Genomic DNA, 25,397 nt, shown 5'->3' on the forward strand with positions numbered 1-25,397 from the left:
CTATGGATTCTGAACTCAGATTCCTTTGTAAATGCTTTAAGTTCACACTCCACTTTAAAGAAACTAGATTTTAGATCTTAGGCCAGTGGTTCTCCACAGGGCATTACTGACCCCTAGGGGTAGTTTTGGAAACTCGTGGGGCATTTTCGGTTGGGTTTCACAACTGGTTCTTACTGGACAAGGGATAGGGCTGTGAGACATCCTGTAAAGGCCTGCACAACTTTGAAAAATCTCACCGAGTATTCATACAGGTAAAAAGCTTGCTTTTCCCTTCACATATTGATTTCCTTCCATGGAGCACAGAGTGGAAAGAGGGTGGGTGGAAATTGACTTCACAGTGAAGAAACAACAAAAGCTACCTCAGCCAAGTGATCAGATTAATAGCAACATTGATACATCGTGTTGATAATGTGCACCCTTGATCAGATGTGCTGAGGACACTTTATAGGCTTTCTCCTAAAAACCCATAATCCCAGTTTCATTATGAGAAAAAATTCATATTAATAAAATTCCAACTGAGAAACACTCTGACTAGTTAGCACTCCTCAAAACTATCAAAATTCTCAAAAACAAGGAAAGTGTGAAAAGCTATCACATCCTACTGGAGTCTAAGGAGACACGACAACTATATGTAATATGGTATCCTGGATAGGATCCTGTAACAAAGAAAAGTAGCTGAAAACTAAGGAAATGTGAATAAAGTGTAGACTTCGGTTCATTAGTGGTGACAAAGGTACCATACTAATGTAAGATTTTAAAAATAAAGGAAACTGGGTATGGGGTATATGGGAACTGTGCTATCTCTGCAACATTTCTAAATCTAAAACTATTCTAAAATTTCTAAAAATGTAAAGTACAAATTTGCAACCAGTAGGTAAGTCCTGCACAGGATAGTGCTGATAGGCAACTATTATATTATCACCTTCAAAGTGGCTAAGAGACTAGATCTTAATGGTTCCCACCACAAAAAAAGAAATATTTATGTGACATGATAGAGGAGTTAGCTAGCTCTAGCAATCATACTACAACATATAAATGTATCAAATATGCACCTTAAACTTACACACTATAGCAATATTACTTCAATAAAAAAATTATAAACCCACCTTTTTTACTATCTGAGCCTAGAACTCCTATTTTATTTGTTACTTATATAATTTTAATATTCGCTAGGGACAAACTTTCCTACCTACAGAAGGAATACTATTCTTTTATTCAAAACTTCAGCAAGAATTTGATCACCATTTTGGAAAATGACATTTTTAACAGTAACATTATTCATGTTCTTTGGCCAATAACACATACTTGTTATCCTCATTACATACATACGTAAACTTACAGCTCTTTATAAATCATGAATTCGGTCTTTATTTTAAAATATTCAGGGGCGCCTGGGTGGCTCAGTCGGTTGAGCATCCGACTTCGGCTCAGGTCATGATCTCGCAGTCTGTGGGTTCGAGCCCCACATCGGGCTCTGTGCTGACAGCTCAGAGCCTGGAGCCTGCTTCTGATTCTGTGTCTCCCTCTCTCTCTGCCCCTCCCCTGCTCATGCTCTGTCTCTCTCTCTGTCAAAAATAAACATTAAAAAAAAAATTTTTTAGGGGCGCCTGGGTGGCGCAGTCGGTTAAGCGTCCGACTTCAGCCAGGTCACGATCTCACAGTCCGGGAGTTCGAGCCCCGCATCGGGCTCTGGGCTGATGGCTCAGAGCCTGGAGCCTGTTTCTGATTCTGTGTCTCCCTCTCTCTCTGCCCCTCCGCCGTTCATGCTCTGTCTCTCTCTGTCCCAAAAATAAATAAGTGTTGAAAAAAAAATTTTTTTTTAATAAATAAATAAAATAAAAAAAATTTTTATAAAATATCTAATAGTGTTGGGCACCTGGGTGGCTCATTTGGTTAAGCAGCTGCTTAAGTTCGGGTCATAATCTCACGGTTCGTGGGTTCGAGCCCCACATTGGGCTCTGCACACACAGTGGAGCCTGCTTTGGATTCTCTCTCTCCTCTCTCTGTCCCTCCCCAACTCATGCTTTCTCTCTCAAAAATAAACTGAAAAAAGATAATAAAATATCTAATAGGGTTAACAGTACTTGAGTGAGCAGTTTTACTTTTTCACACCTAAGAGGAAGCACCTGACTACTTCATTGTTTTCTAGGGTAGTAGAATCTGGGCATTTGTATGTTAAAATTCATGTTGTATTACAAATTGGTTTCACTTTTCCTTTATATTACAATAGAGTCACTGGACTGACCATTTCTGGAATTGTGTATATAGGTAAATTATATGTGAATTTCATTTTAGGATAGTGGGTGTGATCGATGTTATAAATGTTCCCACGTAATAATAAAAAGAGTCTGCTAAGTCTGATATGGTTGAGAACTACAATCTCAGACCAGGCTTTTCAAGGGCAGGAAATGTCTGATTTCTTACAGGTCCTCAACATTTAGTTTCACCCTGTTGCAGTTTCTGTTTATGCTACTCAGAAGCCCTTATTTGCTCCTCCACATTGTGGAAGTCTCATTTTTGACCCAGTGCCCATGCTCAGGTGGGCAAGTAAATATGATCCATCTAAGCCAGAGAGGCCATTCCGTTTGTCAGTGATTAAAAACAGGCAAGTGATCCAGATGTAGTCAAGACATGAGGGGAATGCTGAGGTGCTTTGGGAAAGGCTTTAAAGTCATTAAAGACACAGGAGGAATGAAAGTCATTTTCTTTTACTGGACATTGTTGGATTATACTGGACACCTGGAATCGTGGTAGGCATGCACCTTTGATCATGAATATTAGTAGCCCAGAAAGAAAATGCTGAGAATGTCAGTTTGGGAAGGGTGGAAGGAAACCAGCAATCTTGATATTTCTGAACCCTCTATCAACCCATTTTAGAACCTCTGAAGTGCTTGACATCTGATAGTGTTGGGTCTCTTCTTATTGCCAGCAGCAAGCATCCTTACTAATATAACCCTCTTCACAAGCAGTTGTGTTGCTAAGGAGTATTTATAGACACTGTAAGCATCCTGCTCAGAATACTATGTAGGGAAGCTACAGTAATTCTCTGTCAGCCATCAGCACCTACTTCAAACCACTGTATTATAACTGAGTCCCAGGCTTAGCTGTGAAGGACTCACATGAGACTGATTTTACATTGACAGCTACACAGTCTTGTGGTCCAATTGTGGAAAACAAGAAAACCTGTGCTCTACATCACTATTTCATATCACCACTTTTAGGTAAGTTAATTGGGAAATCACTGAATTGTCCCAATCCCTCACCTGGTGATCCAACATACATCTTCTCAATGCACACAGAGATGAATTAAGGAATACACAAGGGCTGTCTTTTGGCAAGTTTTACTCAGCAAGTAGAGCAAGCTTCTTTCCATAGAAACAAGGTTTAAATGACTGATTTGTAAATCTAGTCACCCTCCCATTTGATAATTCTAGTACCTAACCTGTGACATTGGTCTTCGTTGGTTCCCACAAGTCACCTTTTGATAGTTGGTCCTTCTTCTTTTGTACTTTTCCTCCCACATTGCTTTATCCCTATTTATTTACTCTTTCCACCTTTCCCACACTCCCTTATATACACTATCTGCTTTTGTAGGATATGCAGATTTACAGCTATTCCAAGTTCAGAGCGAGCCTGTAAGCCCTTTCAAATTTCTGCAGGCTTTCTTAAAAAGAACTGGACAGTTTACAAATTAAACATGGTCTTATTTAAAAGTGTACTTTATTTCAGTCTGTAAGTCCTGCTATTTGTTTGACTTGCTCACATAATCCATTCCATCCAAAAAAAGAAATGTCAGGTGCTTGTAGCCATGTTAGCACAGTTGGCACAGCCTACCCAAAGGTCTTCCACTGGAGCCTATGGAAAATCTAAAATGTCAGGTAAACCACAAATTGGACGTTCTTATTCTCTGGGCCACGAGATTGTCAAAATCAGTTTGGTTTCTTAAAATCCACCAAATATCAATGGCAAGGAAGACCATAGAGCTGCTCTCTGATAACTAAGTAATGTTGTCACTGAACATAATTTACCCTAAATGATTACTTGGCATCAGGAAGACCTTGGGGTAGGGGCTTTTCACGAGTAATACAAGCGCTGCTTGCCCAGGAATAAGCAGGTGTCCCCAGAGCAGTTGTGTGCTACAGACTTCCTCCACCCTTTCTTCCCTCTCCGTGGTTCTCAGGGCCCAGAGCTGAGAGGACAACGTTCAAGCTCACTGGAGGTTTGCACAGCAGAGATGAGTGGAGAAGGCATTGTGAGGCACTAATTTTTGAGGTACAATCTAAACACTAAAAATGATCATCAGAGCTCAAGCACTGGAGCCTATTTATATTGCCTTCAATTCCATTAAAGTTATTTACGTGTCTAGCCTGCTTGCTTTCTCTCAGGATGAAGGATAGCTAGGAGGTTTAAATGAGATACAGTATGCGACAGTCTAGCCCAGTGTCTGTATACCCAGTAAATATTACTCCCATCTACCTCCCCATCCCCAAATAAAGAGGTTAGTCCTTGAACTTTGAAAGTACTTCATGAATAAGAAGAAATTAGTTTTCCTATCAACATCCTTGTCAGTCTGATTCTGAATTGCTCCCAAGACTACCTTCTCTTTTGTAAAATAAACACCTAATACTGTTTGAAATATACATGAAGTTTCATTTTTGTTCACTGTTCTTTACTTTCCATTGTGAAGTTATTTCTGAGGAACTGAAACCCCAGAAGGTAACCACAACAAAAACTTGTCAATTTTTTTTTTTTTTTTTGAGAATGAGGATTCAAAGGCAGACTTGTAGAGAAGACATATTCATATTTAGGAAACAGAAGCCAAATGCAGCCTCTGAAGGGAACTGTTCTAATTATTATCTAAAAAAGTAAAGTTATATAACTACAGTCAAGGACACTTCAAGACAAAGCACTACTTTAAAACCAGAATGACTGAACAGTTAGGTGAAACACATAGCTGAAATAGAAAAGGGGAATGGACTTCAGAACAGTTTGAATTGGGACAATGATCCTTCAGTCCTAGATGTTTCTGTTATCTGAATATCTTGATTAACACTATTTCCTTTTTACCTCCCACAAGGTCTTCACTGAAATCGCAAAGCAGTATTCTCACAGAACTAAATAATGGTTGTCATTTTGTTAGGATTCAAAATTTCAATCCAGTAGCCATCAGGATCTTGAATAAATGCCAGGCCTTTCATTTTACCTGTAAGATAAAATGATTTTCATTATAGAGAGACTTTAAAAATTTTTTTAATATTTATTTTGTTCATTTAGAATATTTTTTATTCAAATTTTATTTTATTTTATTTTTATTTTTTTAAATTTACATCCAAATTAGCATATAGTGCAACAATGATTTCAGGAGTAGTTTCCTTAGTGCCCCTTACCCATTTAGCCCATCCCCCCTCCCACAACCCCTCCAGTAACCCTCTATTTGTTCTCCATATTTATGAGTCTCTTATGCTTTGTCCCCCTCCCTGTTTTTATATTATTTTTCTTTCCCTTCCCTTGTGTTCATCTGTTTTGTCTCTTAAAGTCCTCATATGATATTTGTCTTTCTCTGACTAATTTCACTTAGCATAATACCCTCCAGTTCCATCCACATAGTTGCAAATGGCAAGATTTCATTCTTCATTGCCAAGTAATACTCCATTGTATATATATACCACATCTTCTTTATCCATTCGTCCATTGATGGACATTTGGGCTCTTTCCATACTTTGGCTATTATTGATAGTGCTGCTATAAACATTGGGGTGCATGTGTCCCTTCAAAACAGCACACCTGTATCCCTTGGATAAATGCCTAGTAATGCAATTGCTGGGTCATAGGGTAGTTCTATTTTTAGTTTTTTGAGGAACCTCCATACTGTTTTCCAGAGTGGCTGCACCAGCTTGCATTCCCATTTATTCAAATTTTAATCTCCATTTTAACAAAATACGTTGTTTTGTTTATAGTTTTAACCTTAAAAAATTCTGTCAGTGTTGCCCAAATACATGTTTCTGAGAATAACTCACACAGTATCTTCTACACATAGCTGGAAGCCAACTCTCCTGAAATAAACTGTGGGACCAGCTGCAATTTTAGGCATCAGATTTTTACTTCATCTTTATGATATATTTCATGCTACCCATTGAGTAGTCAAAGAGACTGTCTTATTTAAAAAAATTTGTTTTGTATTTATTTGAGAGATGGAAAAAGCACGAGCAGGGGAGGGGCAGAGAGAAGAGCAGGGGGAGAATGCTCCACATGGCCAGCACAGAGACCAATGTGGGGCTCGAACCCATGAACTGTGAGATCATGACCTGAGCTGAAACCAAGAGCCGACACATAACCCACTGAGCCACGCAGGTGCCCCAAGACTGTCTCATTTTAAAGAGGAAAATAAATTAAGGAGGTGTTGGAGCAGGCAGCATGGCATACCCACACAGCCAAAAGAGTCATTGGCTTGGGGCATAACAAACTCTTTAAACACTATTCTAAGTCTTTCGAGCTCTGCCAGTCAGTCTTTCTCCCAGGAATTCATAACTGGGATTGAGAAGCTAGAAGGTCTAGTAGTAGAGTTGTTTGCTTAAGTGCAGAAATGTGACCTCAGCAATCTATTTTGGGACCAAGATGCTAAATTAGTTTGACTCCTATCTCTCTCTGGCTCTTTTCCCCAAGATCAGCCCCTGAGGAACATATATGGAAAATGAAAGAAAAAAAAAAGTGAGTCACCCTTGGGGTGATGACTGAGGACTGGAAAAGGTGGGGGTGGGGTGACTGTTTTAACCTGGTCCATGTGGGAATGGATAGTTTGGGCCTGGACCAGAAGGCAGTCCATCACAGTTGTGGGAGAATAAACAGAAGGGGTTTTGTTAATTTGGCTCTTGCTCCTCCCTGTGCCTTGGGCATCAGCTCCTACCCCCACGCTGGGGGAGGTTCAAACTACTGGTTCAGATGTCCTCAGGAGTAATTAAGGGCAGTACCAAGTCTTATGCCTGTGAGGAACGGACAAAAACAGGTGAGAAACAACTGATCTCCCAGCCTTCACTTTCCACACAAGGTTAGGGAATAACCATCTCGGAAGGAAGTGCCTCCTACTAATACTCCTTTTCTCTGAGGGACAAGGGGGAAGATGTGACCTGAAGAGCTGCTCTGCAAAACATGAGGTGTTTAACTCTCGTTTTCAGGTGGCTAGGGATCTCTGCCTGGCCCATCTTCCTGAGATCGTGTGAGCTGTTAAAGAGTGGGGTCTAGCCTCCCCCGATTCACATTCCCTGATGTACTGCAACAGTAACAGTTGCAATGAAAAAAGACTCCTCAGAGACCAAAGTAACAAGAATTTGAGGAACATAACCATAAAACAAACAGTGGATTATAGATTCGAACAGAACAAATATCAAACCAATGGGCCAAGAGCTATTAAAATATATAAAAGTGGGGGGTGCCTAGCTGGCTCAGTCAGAAGAGCATATGACTCATGATGTCACGGTCGTGAGTTCAAAGGAAAGTAAACTTAAGGTTTTACATTCAACAAAACTGCCATTCATAGAGAAAGGTATGGGTCTGAGGCATACAAAGTTAAAACTTTTGCCTCACAAACCCTTTAAAAACTATTTTGGTTGAGATTCTTAGTAAAGGGACAGAAAAACCCAAAAGATGCTGTAAGAGATACACAGAGAAAAGGTGGCCAAATACTTTGATATATGTATTATTTTCAAAAAGCCAAGGCCAAGTGGCACCTGGCTAGGTCAGTTGGTAGAGCACATGACTCTTGATCTCAGGGTTATAAGTCTTAACCCCACATTGGGTACAGAGGCCACTGAAAAATAAAACCAAAAAACAAAAAAAACACAAGGCCAAAGAAAGGAAAAATGTATCAGTAATATCCCACTCTGGGAGGATATCTGGATATCAAATCTTTTAATTGAAAACAAAAGGATTAAAATGAAATGTGAACTCTTTCAAACAAAAATTGAAATAATAAATTATGATGGCAGAAACAGATCTAAGTAAAATAATCATAATATGTGTAAATCCAACAAAATGTAGATATATACACTATTTCTAGAGACGGACTTAAAACCTAAGGACATGCAAGGGTTGCAGAAGAATGAAAATGAAATACCAGCCATTATTAACCAAGAAGATGTGGTGTAGTTACATGAAAATCAGATAAAATAGGCCTTATGGAACTTATTTTTGGATGGCTAGATACATGCTGAAATAGTAAAAACTGGTGGCCAGTGACAGAATGTGGTAAAGTCAAAAGTGGGGGAGAGAGCTTAGGATTTTTTTGTTTTTTAAGTAGTCTCCATGCCCAGTGCGGAGCCCAACATGGGGCCTGAACTCACAACCCTGAGATTAAGACCTGAGCTGAGACCAAGAGTCAAATGCTTAACTAACTGAGCCACCCAGGTGCCTGAGAACATAGGTTTTTGATGGCTCTTCCAGACTCTGAGTCTAGTCCCTTGTGAAGCCACCCTAGTTGCTGTCTTAGTTCCCTAAGATACCCAGGTATTTTTCCAATAATTCCTCTGTTTTCCTTACACTGGTTGAAACAGACTTCTTCAAAGTTCCTTGCACCCAGAGGGTACTGACTATATCAGTACCCTCTGTGGGTGCTTAGTAAATGTTACGTAACTCAAAGGAGAGGCCTGCAGAAAACCAGTAGCAGACTCACCATCATCAGGTTTCTTCACAAATTTGACTCCCAGTTCTTCAAATCTTTTACAAGCATCATGTACATCAGGAACAGCAATTCCAATGTGACCTGAGGTGGTCATCCCCAAAACAAGGCAGGCAGAAGGAAGAAATAATTACTTCAGGGTATCCAAGTATCACAAGTAGCTTCCAAAAGTAGTTTATTTCAAAATATAAGACACCTGAAAACAGACTGAGTCAAATAAGTTCAAAACATATAGTAAAGAACAAGAATCTAAGTCTTGGTTGGGTATAATAAACTAATCAGTAGCTCTGAATAATAAATTATGTAAAATAGGCCTGATAGTGGGGCTCATGCATAGTTCAATCTGTTAAGAATTACTATATCATGAAAGAGTAATCCTTTATTCATACCGAATAGGTTTGTTGTGGACACTGCATACATAGCAGCCAATATAAACCTACAATCCTGTCATCCTGACTGAGAGATTATAGACGGGGGCAGAAGTGTATGCTAGCAGAAATGGGGATTCTTATCAACCACAGGTTTTGTTTTTTAAATTAAAAAGTCCACTGGAAATATAATACTGAGACTGAAAAGTAAAATCATTGTGAGAGTAAATGTAGAGTTTAGGTAGAGACTACGAAATTAAACAATTCCTAAATCAAATTTTTCCTGGAAAATGAAAATAACCATACTCCTAAGAAGTTGATTATTCTTAATATATACACAATGCACAAATCACACAAATCCACGTATATTACATACGCATAGGCAAACGTACCAAATCCTCGAGGGTCTGAGTTGCCACTGTGGTAACTCTGGGTCTCATCATCCTCGGTGCCCCAGTTGCTACAAAAGGAGGGAAAACATAATTACAAGTGACTGGTAGAACAGATATTCTGAAAAGAAAATTGCAACAATCTCTTTGAAATCATACCATTTAAATATACTTGGTTTATTCCTTACTACTGTAAATATTACGTTTTCAACCACAGAAAAGGCAAATGGGCAAAATATGATTTTAATTAGGCTAAGGAGACAATAAAACCAGGCATCTGGATAAGACCAATAATGATACCAACAGCAACTGTCATTTATTGTACTTTATTGAGGATGCTTTCTTTGAGGACTTCATTAAATCTTTAACAACAGCTCTGTGGGCTAGATTTGAGTCCCCATTTCATAAATGAGACTGCCATGGAGGGAGGTGACAGAACTTGTTCAGGGTGGCAGAGCCAACACTCATGTCTAGTCTGTCTGATTCCAGAGCTGTTTTGAATCAGGGACACACTAAATCACACACTCTGAAATAAATGCTCTTTTGTTAGTTGTTCAAGAGGACACAGAAACAACGTAAAAAATTAAAAAAAAAAAAAAACATTTCTAAAATCCTGAAGTTATGAAGACGTTAGTTACAGTGCTTCAACATTCATTAGCTGTAGTTTGGCAAGTATCTTGCCAATTCAGTCCTACATTCTCTATCTAAAAGACAAACTAGCACTACCCCCTTGCCCTACCCACCAAAACAGTACAAAGACCAAAGATCCATGATAAAAGATTCAAACTGTTGTAAGGAAAAACACGTTAAAGAAAATGTAGAATATACATAAAAAGATAAAAACTCATACTCACTGTGTCAGTTCAAGTGTAGCTTTCCTGGAGAACACCCATGCTACTTTTTCATTTTTATCTTTTGGGATGTCATTTTTTTCCTCATAAGCCAAGAAATAGATTGAAAATTTCATAGTGGGAAAATCTGATTTTTGTAGTAGCCTACAATTAAATAACAAGTTAATCAACAATAGGAAAATTTGACTCATATTAAAATCAGTATGACAATATTCAAGTTCTACTAAGAATAAAAGCCCTATGTAGTGAGGCTATTTAATAGGAAAAACAGGGAAATCAATGAAAATATCTCACTAAAAAAAACCTATTTATCTGTAAATATCAGTGAAATTAAAAAATTTTAAAAAGCAAACTTTCATAATTCAATTTTTCAAATATAATAAAACTTATTTGGGATTATGGTACTTGCTTATAAATGGCAAAATATCTTCAAAAGAAAATTTTGGTGAAAAATACAATGTATTATCTTATTGTTCTTTCAGATATATGGCATTCAGTTAAATAAAATACATTTCCTGAGGTCTTACTATGCCAAAATTAGGAAAAGAAACTAAGAATAAATGGTTAAAAGAGAAGGAAGGACAGATGAGTATCACAGAAAATGTGAATGTCAATGAGAAAGTGGTTAACCATATGAGATCCTGCAGAAAGGTCAAACAGCATTAAGACTGAGAATGGGTCACTGGATATGGAAAGGTCCTGCGAGGCCCCTCTCAGCAGCATGGGGCAGGAGAGAAGGGAAGGTACCCAGGTAAAACAGCAAGCATGGTTGACCTATATAGGTGATCGGTGATGATGGGAAAGAGGGCAAGGGAGCAGAAGGCAAGAATCATGCTAGAATGGAGAAGACTTAAGATTGTTTGTAGGTTGAGGGAAAAGAGCCATGTAAAGGCCCCTTTTGTGCAAACAGGCTTGAGCCATGGAATGTAGAAAGGGCCTATAGGGACCACCTGGCTGAACACAGGCCCATCAGGCGCCCCACCTCACAGGCCCTAATTAACCAATGGGCTACTTACAACCAGGAAGAGCTACCAAAAAAGGAAGAATTCCATACATTGCCATACATCCTCATCTTCCCCTTTAAAAACAGCCCCACCCACTGCTTCCTTGCAGACACCTCTCCTTTGCTGTCTTGCCCCCCACTCCCCCTGCAGTATATTCAATAAACTTCTATACCCTTTGTTCTGCCTCAGGTGAATTCTCCCACCTCCCGTGCCACAGCTCCTCCCAACTGATTGTTGCCCCACATTTGGGGCACAGCCTCTAATGGAGAGACATCCCATTTAGACACCACAAGCCAGCAGAAAGGGAATAACTGATGTGAGACAAAGAGTGAATGAATTACTAATCCTAAAGTTTTAAAAAACGTAATTGAAGTCATGGCCTATAAAGTGAGTTTAAAGAGTATAAGATTACTTTGCAAGGAGTAGGGTAGAATGAGGATGTATGCAATTTTATTTAGATTATTGAGGATTAAGTGCACAAAGATGGCCCTATTTGTAATCAATAAGAGGGAATGGTTGAAGCCTACCTAGCAAATGGAAATTTCTAAGTTCTATTTCAAGTCTTTCAATTATCACTGCTATGTAATATGCCTTGGTCCACTGAGACCCAGACATTGACTTATCACAAATAAGATTTACTCTAGCATGTTTATAATAAGGCATCAAACACCTCAAATACCGTCATGAAAAACAATCTCTGCACTTACTAAAACAGATTGCACAAGCCTTACAGACCAATCAGGTGGGAACTAGAGCAAATAAACCTGTTGTATAACCTGCTTTTCTCAGCTGAGTATATCTTTCAGTATAATGTCAAGTTGCACCCTGTTTGGAGGCTCTTGAAAAACAAGGTCAACACTGGAGTCGATCAGACCTGGATTCAAATTCCTGCTCTGCCATGTACCCATTGTGGCATCTGGGGCCAGTAACTTAATGTCTTTAAACTCTGGTTTCTTCCTTCATTTGTAAAATGGGATATAAACTATTTCATAAGCTACTACGGAAACTGTATGAAGAAACATATACAGTGCCTGGCAAATACCAAGTCTTCAATGTATTTGTTTTCACTCTTTTAAATGTACTGTAAACATACAAAACTACTTTTTCTGGAAAGAATAACAAGAAACTGTTAAGAGCAATAATCTTTGGGGAGAAGGACTGGGAAAGGGAGGTGACCATTTTTCATTTTGTATTTTTCTGAACTGGTCAGATTTTCTAAACAAACATATACTGTATTACTTGAATTTTTCTCTCAATGGAAATTATCTAGGCAGTAAAATAAAAATCATTTACTTTTATTCTTTATGTATCTATATTGTCAGAAACAAACAAACTCTCATGTTATCTAGGGAAACAAATCAAGAAAAATAAAAAGCTTTAAGGATTACAAGATCAGTAGACACTACCTATTCAGCAAAAGAGAACACACGCTGTAAAAATGGGACGGATGGCCAGTTTTCAGTAAACTCATTTATTTGCTAAATAATACATGTTTATAACTACATCTTTTCTGAAGTAAACAAGAGGCCATAACATTGAAAGGATTTGAACACATTAAGGGTTAAACTTGCAGCTCCCAGAGAGAACAGAGGTAGAGAACACACAAGTACTCATCCCTTGCTGTCCAAAGAGTCTGGTTGGCACAAAGAAGAACTTGACAGAAGCCCTGGAAGGTCAAACCTAGTCCCAGACTCCTGACCAAAAGGACTTCTGTGATTTTTTTTTTTTTTACTTTATTTAGTTTTGAGAGGGAGAGAGAGCGAGAGAGAGAGAGAGAGCAAGTGCACTCGCACAAGTTGGGGAGGGGCAGAGATAGAGGGAAACCCAGAATCCAAAGCAGGCTCCAGGCTGTGAGATGTGCAGGGCTTGAACTCATGAACTGTGAGATCATGACCTGAGCTGAAGTCAGACGCTTAACCAACTGAGCCACTCAGGCACCCCAGGACTTCTGTGACTTTTGAAGAAAAGTTTAATCTGTTTTTTTTATTTTTAATGAAAATATTCCCTATATTTACAAAACTATGGGCATAGGGAGGGGCCAAGATGGCAGAGCAGCATGGAAGTTTTTTTTGCCACTCTCGCCCTTGAAATGCAGCTAGATCAACACCAAACCATCTTGCACATCTTGAAACCTGATATGAGGATTAACACAACAATCTGCACAACTTGAACCAGAGAACTCAGCAGGTATATGGTGTGGAGAGGTGAACTGGGGAAAAGAGAAACCGTGTAGGGCAGGGAGCTGGTTTTGCTCGTGGAGAGGATAGAGACAACGGGGAGAGTACAGGAAAAGCACCCTGCCCCCTGAAAGCAGCTGAAGAGAAAGAGTGGAAACACCTGCAAGGGACTGAATGAGAAAGGGAGAAAGGAGAAAGGAAAGGGTTTAAATACCATTAATGACTATCTACAGGGGAGTAGAGTCTGAAACTCCGCAACTTAATACCTGGCAGAGCTCTGATGGGAAGGGCGAATCCCCAGGAGTGGACGGTGAGGTCTGAGGGGTCCTCATGCCACACAGGGAGAGGCAATTCCCCTGCTGGGAGGACATATGGGAGAGGCTGTGCAGCCTCCCCACAGGCAAAAGTCCTAGTGGACCTGGGAAAACAGTCATATTCGCTAGTGGTAGAACAAGGACATTAAAGGTTCACTGAAGCCTGGCATCAGATGTGTGTTGTGATTTACCATTATCCCTGAAAAGCTGCAGCTACACAATCACGCAAACTGTTTCTGGGGTGGGCTGGCACCTGGCTGCAGTCTCTAGGCATCTGCAGCAGCGCAGTCTCACAAGCTTTCCTGGGGCTGGACCAGCAATTGGCCATTGCTCAGCATCTGAGGTGGTCAAAGCCGTAGGGCCCTCAGAAGTGAGGGGTTTGGAAACACACCCTCAGTTGAGCTAAAACTCAGGAGGGAGGTGCCGCCTGCCAAGCTGATGGCTTGATCACTGACAGTATAGAAGAGGGAAGTAGACAGAAGCCAGAGACAAAGGAGGGGTGCTTGATTGCCAGTGGGTGAGAGCACACAGTTCTGATACTAGAGACTGGGTAGCTGGGTGACACCATTTTCACCCCTCCAACACATGTGCATACACGCCTACACACATCACAATGATCCACCCCAGTAAACTAAGTAGCGCATCGAGTGGAGAACAAAGCTGTTACACCAAGCCCCAGCCAAATGGGTCAATGGTGCTCCAGAAGAACACCACAAGTCTCTCTGCCTGCTTAGTTTATGGACTATAAAGTGTTTCATAGTTTGACTTCTAGGGGAAACTGGATGTAATTTCAATCACATTTCTTTCTGTTCACTGGTCCATCTATTCAATGTTTTTTCTTTTTCTTTTCTTATTCTTGAATACAGAAAGAGAAAAAAAATTATTTTTATTTCCTTTTTTATGAAAAAGATTCTAATTTTTTCTACAATAGTTTTTACTTTTTTGTAAATTTTTAAAATTCTATTTTACTTTCATCACTTCATTTTATTCTATTTTACTGTATTCATTTTTTTCATTTTCAAACATTTTCCTTTTTTTCTTTTTTATCTTTCTTATCATTTTTTTCTCTATTGTATCAAGCTTCTTTCAACAACCAGACCAAAACACACCTAGAATCTAGCATCCTTTATTTGATTTCTTTGTGTTGTTTTTAATTTTTTCATTTTTATTTATTTATTTATTTTATTAATTCTTTTACTTCCTTCAAAATGATGAAATGAAGGAATTGATCCCAAAAGAAATAACAGGAGGAAATGACAGCCAGGGACTTAATACAGACACAAGCAAGATATCTGAACCAGAATTTAGAATCACAATAATAACAATACTAGCTGGGGTTGAAAAAAGCATAGAATCCCTTTCTGCGGAGATAAAAGAAGTAAAATCTAGTCAGAACAAAGTTAAAAATACTCTGAGATGCAATCTCGAATGGATGCCATGGTGACAAGGATGGATGAAGCAGAATGGCGAATCAGCAATATAAAGGACAAACTTACAGAGAATAATGAAGCAGAAAAAAAGAGGGAAACTAAGGCAAAAGAGCACGATATAAGAATTAGAGAACTCAGTGACTCATTAGAAAGGAATAACATCCGAATCATAGGGGTCTCAGTAGATGAAGAGAGAGAAAAAGGGGTAGAAGGCTTATGTAAGCAAATCATAGCAGAAAACTTTCCTAACCTGGGGAAAGACACAAACATCAAAATCCAGGAAGCACAGAGAACTCCCATTAGATTCAACAAAAACCGACCATCAACAAGGCATATCATAGTCAAATTCACAAAATACTCAGGCAAGGAAAGAATCATGAAAGCAGCAAAGGGAAACAAGTCCTCAAACTACAAGGGAAGAGAGATCAGGTTCACAGCAGACCCATTCACAGAAACTTGTCAGGCCAGAAAGGAGTGGCAAGATATATTCAATGTGCTGAACTGGAAAAAATACAACCAAAAATTCTTTATCCAGCAAGGTTGTCATTCAAAATAGAAGGAGATATAAAAAGATTCCCAAACAAAAACTAAAGGAGTTTGTGACCATTAAACCAGCTCTGCAAGAAATTTTAAGGGGACTCTCTGAGGGGGAGAAAAGACGGAAAAAAAAAGACCAAAAATAACAAAGACTAGAAAGGACCAGAGAACACCACCAGAAATTCCAACTTTACAGGCAACATAATGGCAATAAATTCATATCTTTTGGTACTCACTTTACATGTCAACGGACTAAACACTCCAATCAAAAGACACAGGGTAACAGAATGGATGAGTAAACAAAAATCCATCTATATGCTGTTTACGAGAGACCCATTTTAATGACCTGAAGACACCTTCAGATTGAAATTAAGGGATGGAGAACCATCTATCATGCTAATGGTCACAAAAGAAAGCCAGAGTAGCCACACTTATATCAGAGAATCTAGATTTTAAAATAAAGAATGTAACAAGAGATGAAGAAGGGCATTATATCATAATTAAGGGATCTATCCACCAAGAAGATCCAACAATTGTAACATTTATGCTCCAAACTTGAGAGGACCCAAATATATAAATCAATTAATCACAAACATACAGAAACTCATTGATAATAATAGGGGACTTCAACACCCCACTTACAACAATGGACAGATCATCTAAACAGAAAATCAACAAGGAAACGATATCATTGAATGACACACTGGACTGCACAGACTTAACATATATTCAGAACATTTCATCCCAAAGCAGCAGAATACACATTCTTCTCGAGTGCATATAGAACATTCCTCAGAATAGATCACATACTGGGACACAAATCAGCCCTTAACAACTACAAAAAGATCGAGATCATACCATGCATATTTTCAGACCACAACACTATGAAACTCGAAATCAACCACAAGAAAAAATTTGGAAAGACAACAAATACTGGAGATTAAAGAACATCCCACTAAAGAATGAATGGGCTAACCAATACGTGAAAGAGAAAATTTAAAAGTACATGGAAGCCAATGAAAATGATAACACCACAGCCCAAAACCTCTGGGACGCAGCAAAGGCGGTCATAAGAGGGAAGTATATAGCAATCCAGGCCTTCCTAAAGAAGGTCGAAAGGTTTCAGATATGCAACCTAACCTTACACCTTAAAGAGCTGGAAAAAGAACAGCAAATAAAACCCCAAACCACTAAAAGACAGGGAATAACAAAGATTAGAGCAGAAATCAGTGCTATTGAAACAAAAAAAAAAAATATTAGAACAACAGATCAATGAAACCGGGAGCTGGTTCTTCGAAATAATTTAAAAAATTGATAAAACCCTAGCCAGTCTGATCAAAAAGAAAAGGGAAAGGATCCAAATAAATAAAATCAAGAATGAAAGAGGAGAGATCACAACCAACACAGCAGAAATACAGACAATAATAAGAGAATATTATGAGCAATTATATGCCAATAAATTGAGCAGTCTGGAAGAAATGGACAAATTCCTAGAAACATATAATAAAACTATCAAAACTGAAACAAGAAGAAATAGAAAATTTGAACAGACCCATAACCAGTAGAGAAATCGAATTAATAATCAAAAGTCTCCCAAAAAACAAGATTCCAGGGCCAAAAGGCTTTCCAGGGGAATTCTACCAAACATTTAAAGAAGAATTAACACCTATTCTTTTGAAGCTGTTCCAAAAAATAGAAGTGGAAGGAAAACTTCCAGACTCATTCTGTGAAGGCAGCATTACCTTGATTCCAAAACCAAAGACCCCACAAAAAAGGAGAACTACAGACCAATTTCCCTGATGAACCTGGATGGAAAAATCTTCAACAAGATATTAGCAACCAGATCCAACAATATATTAAAAGAATTATTCACCACGACCAAGTGGGATTTATACCTGGGATGCAGGGCTTGTTCAATATCCACAAAACAATCAATGTGATTCACCACATCAATAAAAGAAAGGACAAGAACCACATGATCCTCTCAATAGATGCAGAGAAAACATTTGACAAAATACAGCATGCTTTCTTGACAAAACCCCTCAAGAATGCAAGGATAGAAGAATCATACCTCAAGATTATAAAACCAAATATGAAAGACCCACCGCTAATATCATCTTCAATGGGGAAAAACTGAGCACTTTCCCCCTAAGGTCAGGAACACGACAGGGATGTCCACTCTCACCACTGTTATTCAACATAGTATTGGAAGTCCTAGCCTCAGCAACCAGACAACACAAAGAAATAAAAGGCATCCAAATTGGCAAGGAGGAAGTCAAACTTTCACTCTTCACAGATATGAAGACTTTCCATATGATACTCTATATGGAAAATCCAAAAGATTCCACCAAAAACTGCTAGAACTGATCCATGAATTCAGCAAAGTGGCATGATATAAAATAAACGCACAGAAATCGGTTGCATTTCTATACACCAACAATGAAGCAACAGAAAAAGAAATCAAGGAATCGACCCCATTTACAATTTGCACCAAAAACCATAAAATATCTAGGAATAAACCTAACCAAAGAGGTGAAAAATCTATACACTGAAAACTATAGAAAGCTTATGAAAGAAATTGAAGATACAAAAAAATGGAAAAATATTCCATGCTCATGGATTGGAAGAACAAATATTGTTAAAATGTCAGAACTACCGAAAGCAATCTACATATTCAATGCAATCCTAATCAAAATTGCACTGGCATTCTTCTCAGAACTAGAACAAACCATCCTAAAATTTGTATGACACCAGAAAAAGACCCCAAATAGCCAAAGCAATCCGGAAAAAGAAAACCAAAGCTGAAGGCTTCAAGATATATTACAAAGCTGTAATCATCAAGACAGTATGGTACTGGCACAAAAACAGACACTCAGATCAATGAAACAGAATAGAGAACCCAGAAATGGACCCTCAAACATATGGCTAACTAATCTTTGACAAAGCATCCAATAGAAAAAAGAAAGTCTCTTCAGCAAATGGTGCTGGGAAAACTGGACAGCAACATGCAGAAAAATGAACCTGGACCACTTTCTTACACCATACACAGAAGTAAACTCAAAGTGGATGAAAGACCTAAATGTAAGACAGGAAGCCATCAAAATCCTTGAGGAGAAAGCAGGCAAAAACCTCTTTGACGTTGGCCGCAGCAACTTCTTACTCAACACATCTCCAGAGGCATGGGAAACAAAAGCAAAAATAAACTATTGGGACCTCAAGACAAAAAGCTTCTACATGGCAAAGGAAACAATCAGCAAAACCAAAAGACAACTGACAGAATGGGAGAAGATAAATGCAAATAACATATCAGACAAAGGGCTAGTATCCAAAATGTATAAAGAACTTATCAAACTCAACACCCAAAAAAATAATCCTGTGAAATGGGCAAAAGACATGAATAGATACTTCTCTAAAAAAGACATCCAGGGGCGCCTGGGTGGCGCAGTCGGTTAAGCGTCCGACTTCAGCCAGGTCACGATCTCGCGGTCCGGGAATTCAAGCCCCCCGTCAGGCTCTGGGCTGATGGCTCAGAGCCTGGAGCCTGTTTCCGATTCTGTGTCTCCCTCTCTCTCTGCCCCTCCCCCGTTCATGCTCTGTCTCTCTCTGTCCCAAAAATAAATAAACGTTGAAAAGAAAAAATTAAAAAAAAAAAAAAGACATCCAGATGGCGAACAGACCATGAAAAAATGCTCAACATCACTCATCATCAGGGAAATACAAATTAAAACCACAATAAGATACCACCTCAGACCAATCAGAATGGCTAAAATTAATAACTCAGGCAACAACAGATGTTGGTGAGGATGTGGAAAAAGAGGATCTCTTTTGCATTGTTGGTGGGAATGCAAACTGGTGCAGCCACTCAGGAAAACAGTGCGGAGCTTCCTCAAAAAACTAAAAGTAGAACTACCCTATGACCCAGCAATTGCACTACTAGGTATTTATGCAAGGGATACAGGTGTGCTGTTTCAAAGGGGCACATGCACCCCAATGTTTATAGCAGCAGCACTATCAACAATACCCAAAGTATGGAAAGGGCCCAAATGTCCATTGACGGATGAATGGATAAAGAAGATGTGGTGTGTATACACACACACACACACACACACACACACACACACACACACACACACACTGGAGTATTACTCGGCAACCAAAAAGAATGAAATCTTGCCATTTGCAACTATGTGGATGGAACTAGAGGGTATTATGCTAAGCGAAATTAGTCAGAGAAAGACAAATATCATTATGACTTCACTCATATGAGGAATTTAAGATATAAAACATGAACATAAAGGAAGGGAAGCAAAATAATATAAACACAAGGAGGGGGACAAAACATAAGGGACTCTTTAATACAGAGAACAAACTGAGGGATGCTAGATGGGTCAGGGGTAAGGGGAGGGGTTAAATGGGTAAGGGGCATTAAGGAGGACACTTGTTGGGATGAGCACTGGGTGTTATACATAGTGGATGAATCACTGGAATCTACTCTTGAAATCATTATTGCACTATATGCTAACTAATTTGGATATAAATTTTAAAAATTAATTAATTAAAGTATTAAACAAATTATGACCACAAATAGTTTACTTACGTCATTCCAAGAATTCTAGTATAAAAATCCAATGACTTTTTAGGATCTTTAACTCGTAGCATGGTCTGCTGCAACAGAAAATCCTAAGGAGAAAAAGTGTATATTAAACACATTTGACTTCTGACATTCATTACCAACATTAATTGTGCTTTCTGTAGCAAGATACAGTCCACCTTTGCAACGTAATGTTTAAGAAGAAAGCATTCTGGGGGCATCTGGGTGGCTCAGTCAGTTAAACATCCAAGTGTCTGATTCTTGACTTCAGTTCAGGTCATGATCTCACAGTTCATGAGTTCAAGCCCTGCATCTGGCTCTGCACTGACAGCATGGATCCTGCTTGGGATTCTCTGTCTCCCTCTCTCTCTGCCCTTCTACCCTTCGCACATGCTCATTTATTCTTTCAAAATAAATAAACATGAAAAAATAAATGAAACCAGTCTAAACTACTTTATCTTAATAAGCAGATCTTAATGAATGTAATTTAATTCTTCATTCACACCTTATAATCATATATAAGGCAGCTGGCTCTGAAATTACATGCTTCTATAATATTTGGATTGTTTTTCTAGGCAGGTGCTGCACTCCTAAAGGTCTTGGTTTCAGCAAGCAGCTGGAAAAGAGCAAAGCTGCCCCTGACTTCTAGGTGCTGGCCTGGCACTCACAACCAGGCCTTGGGTTTCCCCTGGTGAACAGAATCTCAGAAACTCTTACAAAGTCACTCTGTGACTGCAATGAAGTGAGATCAAAACAAATGCAGCAAAACCAATTCCACTTCATACTCTTATTCAGCACAGATTGAAAGAAGGCACGGTTTCAACTTTGGTGAGGTAGCTAGGATCTATACACAGGTTTTCAAATGATCAAAACTATCTGAAAAAATATTAATTACTACTGTATTCTACTACTACTTAGCTATCTAGTTACCTGCTTTAAAAATGTGCAGATTTTACTTAATTTTAATGATTCAAAAACATTTCTGTCAACAGCAATTACTGTCTTACAATATAATAGAGCAGCTCCTGGTACATTTACTACTACTTGTCCCTGTATTGAGATGGTCCCTGGAACTCCTGTTTTTACTTTACTTTTTTTTTTTTTTTTAATGTTTATTTATATTTTTGAAAAAGAGAGACAAAGCATGAGCAGGGGAGGGGCAGACAACAAGGGAGACACAGAATCCCAAGCAGGCTCCAGGCTCTGAGCTGTCAGTAGAGCTGGACGCTGTACTCGAACTCATGGACCATGAGATCATGACTTGAGCCGAAGTCTGACACTTAACCGACTGAGCCACCCAGGCGCCCTTTACTCTTTTAATGAGCTTTCAGTCCCCTCACTCACCATTAAGCTATGAGCTGTCAATTCTATCAGCAAAACTCTCCTTTCTTGGACACAAGAGAGCTAATTTCCCTGAACTTCTCACCAGCCTAGCACCTTGACCACCCACCCCTCCTGCCACACACACTGGTTGTTACTTTTCTCTCTTACCATGTCCTCTATGGTCTATTCTTGGGGAGAGATCCGTGAAATAGTTAATTCAGATCACTCTTCTACTCAAAAACCGTGGGAAGTCTCCCCCATTTCATGAAAGCCAAAGCCCCTCCAGTGGCCCTCTGGCTCTGGCAGGCTCTCTCACCTCTGCTCCTGCCCACTCACTCAGCCTGCTGTGTCTTCAGCAGCTCACTCAGGGCCTCTGCTGGAAGGCTTTCTCCAGAGCCACTTCTAACCTTTTTAACTCTGCTCAAATGTCATCTTCCAAATGAGGCCTCAGCTGACTACCATAACTCTCCACTTAGCCCATTTTTTCATTTTCTTTTTCCATAGCACTTGTTGCCTTTCAATGTGCTATTTACAGTATTTTGTATTTATCCTTTGTTCTTCTTTCCCCCATAAAATATAAACCCCATAAGGGCAGGGATGCTTGTTTTGTTTGCTTGATGCAACCTTGGGGCAGAATCTGGCAGAGTAGGTACCCAATAAATATTTGTTGAGAATGAGTAAATGAACTTTCAGTAGATGATGGTTCTTTCCAATCAAGCTGCATCCAACATTACTAGCCTTTTCTTCAAGGAAAAAAAAAATTGAAATCTAAAATCCTTTTAAAATCTGTTCTGTAATGGCCCAGTTTACCACTGCACCAATGACATTGGTATATCATATTTCATCTTTTCAAACTCTTTCTACCAACATTGGTATTGTTAGACTATGAATGACTTTATTATTACTTCTGTTGAGTCCATAAACTCTGAGAGAGTTCATGCTCTTTGACCAAGATGTTTCCCTTTTAAAAATCTAAGGAAAACATTACAAATTCTGACAAAGATTTATGTACAAGGACATTCATCATAACACTTACATAACAACTACATGCCAGCCTCTGTTCTAAGAGATTCACAAAACTTATATAATCTTCCCAACAACCCTATGAAATATGTATTATTACCATCCCCATTTTGCTGCTGAGAGAGTGTCACAGAAAAAATTCCATCCCAAGCAGTTTGGTTCCAAAGTACTTGCTTTCAACCACCTTTGCTAAACTGTCTCTAACAACAAAGAAACCAATAAATTACGATAAAAGTATAATTGAATATTATGAATAAATTAAAAATGCTGATTTAGAGGTATATTAAATGGCATGGGGACATGCACATGACATAATAAGTTTAAAAGAATACATATATGTATAATTTATTTAATATGCTATTAAGATTAATTACATATTTTTTTCTTAACGTTTATTTATTTTTGAGAGAGACAGAACACGTGCAAGTAGGGAAGGGACAGAGAGAGAGGGGTACAGAGATCTGAAGTGGGCTCCATGGTCATAGCAGAGAGCTTGAGGTGGGACTCAAACCCCAGAATGTGACATCATGACCTGAGTGGAAGTTAGATGCTTAACTGGCTGAGCCACCCAGGAGTCCCAAGATTAATTACATCTTAAAAGTAATGTTAAAAACCTTTAGTTTTATTATTAACATGGCTATGTACTAAAACTATCTAAATACATACATATAAAAGAATATTAAAATGAACTTTTACAAGTCTATACATAGATAACAACACTGTATTGTATGTTTATTTGAGAGTTGTAAGAAAGATCTTTTTTTTTCTTCTTAGAGAGCATGTCTTAAAAGCTGTCCGCACATACATATGAAGAAGGTAACTATCTGAAGTGATCAGCACATTAACTAACCTTATTGTGGTAGTCATTTGGCAAAATATATGTATATCAAATCACTACAATGTACACCCAAACCTTACACATTGTTATATGTAGATTATTTCAATAAAGCTGGAAAAAATAGTTTAAAAAAGAGGAAAATGGAAAGATACATTTTTCTGAGAAGACTCAATATGATAAACAGATTATTTTCAAAGATAAAATGTAAACTCTAATGCCATTTTTAACATTAAAATAAGCCTATACATACATGGCTGAAAAATTAAAGGTATATTCAATATCAGTGGATTTATTCATAAAAAAAAGAGGCTTATAAATCCTTTGCTATAAAAATGTTATTTGGATGATATAAAAAACAAGCAGGGATTGCTTTTTATAAAATGAGAAAGTTATTCTATGCTAACAGTTTTCTATTTATCACCAACATATTCTGTCAACTCTCTGTACTACTGGTAAACCCTTGAATGATCTTGAGAAAAAGTTCCTTTCCCAAAAAGATCCTAAAAATGACTATTTATTGCTATGGTTCTAAAATATTGTTTAAAATAAATATATCTTGTGTTTAAAAAGGCAGTTCTCACATTCATGTCTTGTCTCATCAGACAATTTTTTGTCTTTCCTTTATCATGTTCTAAATTTTGAACAATGAAAGATGTCTCTTATGCCTAAACTATCTTTGGGTTTTCTGGGATGGCTACTAGGTAACAAAGGTTTGCTTCTTTGCCTTATAAAAATAAAAAGGATATAAGAACACCTGAGTGGCTCAGTCAGTTGAGCATCCAACTCTTGATTTCAGCTCAGGTCATGATTCCAGGGTAGCGGGATCAAGCCCTGTGTCAGGTTCTGTGTTGAGCATGGAGCCTGGTTAAGATCCACCCCCCCGCCCATCTGCTTGTGCTCACTCTCTCTAAAATAAAAATTAAAAAATAAGAATATAAATAATCATCAGGCTTTGGATGGGGGGGCACATTGTCCAAATTTCATTAGCTCAAAACTACTTTGAAAAAACTTTAATGGTGCAGTCAAGGATGTTTCTAGTGCACAATCCTGACAAAATTATAAAGGTGAGACATGGATGTGAACCAAAGGGTCAAGGTCCCTTAGAGCACCTCTAAATGGATTTTTTGGTGTTAAGATCTGAGACTTGGGTAAATCTTCATTTTTTTAATTTATGGGTGTTTAGCTGCTCCAGCAAATTTGTTGAAAGCCTATCCTTTCTCCATTGGACTGCATTCTCATCTTTGCCAAACATCTATAGAGTATGTTAGTGTGGGTCTACTTCTGTGTTCTCTATTCTGTTCCACTATTCTGTATCTTCTCTGCTAATACCACAGAATAGTGAGTACTGTAGCTATAGAATAAGTCCTAAAATCAGACTTCCACTTCATCCTTCTTAAAATTTGGTTATTATAGCTTATGTGCCTTCCATATAAATTTTAGAATAATCTTACCTGTATCTAAAAAAAAAAGTTTGTGTTAAACATGTATATCAATTTGTGGAGAAGTGACATCTTTACAATGCTGAGTCTTCCAATGATGAACACAGTATGTTTCTCCCCATTTATTTACATCTTTATCAGTACTGTTTAATTTTCAACATATAAGGCCTGTATATGTTTGATTTATACCTAAGAAATTTTGCTGAGCAATTATATTTTTAATCTTGGTGTTCATGTATTCTCTGCTAGTATACAGAAACAGAATTGATTTTTGTATGTTTATCTTTTATCCTGCAACCTCAATAAACTCATTTATTAGTCCTATTAGAGTTTTTTGTAGATTCCTTAGGATTTCCTATGCACAATCATGTCATCTGCAAATAGGGACAATTTTATTTCTTCATTCCAATCTATATGACTGTTACTTCCTTTTCCTCCCTTA

General features: G+C 38.3%; 1 protein-coding gene across 1 annotated transcript in view; it reads right to left on the reverse strand.

Moving 5' to 3' along the window:
* Positions 1–3,701: 3,701 nt before the first annotated feature.
* The window catches only part of GLO1 (glyoxalase I), a 38,195-nt gene continuing 16,499 nt past the window's right edge, over positions 3,702–25,397 (reverse strand). Inside the window, exons 2-6 of the mRNA XM_043591303.1 lie at positions 20,339–20,421; positions 10,283–10,423; positions 9,432–9,499; positions 8,666–8,755; positions 3,702–5,203 (exon numbers count right to left, since the gene is read on the reverse strand). Coding sequence (XP_043447238.1) covers positions 5,115–5,203; positions 8,666–8,755; positions 9,432–9,499; positions 10,283–10,423; positions 20,339–20,421 — 471 coding nt within the window. The 3' untranslated portion in view covers positions 3,702–5,114. The remainder of the gene's footprint in view (positions 5,204–8,665; positions 8,756–9,431; positions 9,500–10,282; positions 10,424–20,338; positions 20,422–25,397) is intronic.

This window comes from Prionailurus bengalensis, chromosome B2 (genome assembly GCF_016509475.1).
Source record: "Prionailurus bengalensis isolate Pbe53 chromosome B2, Fcat_Pben_1.1_paternal_pri, whole genome shotgun sequence".
Taxonomy (NCBI): domain Eukaryota; kingdom Metazoa; phylum Chordata; class Mammalia; order Carnivora; family Felidae; genus Prionailurus; species Prionailurus bengalensis.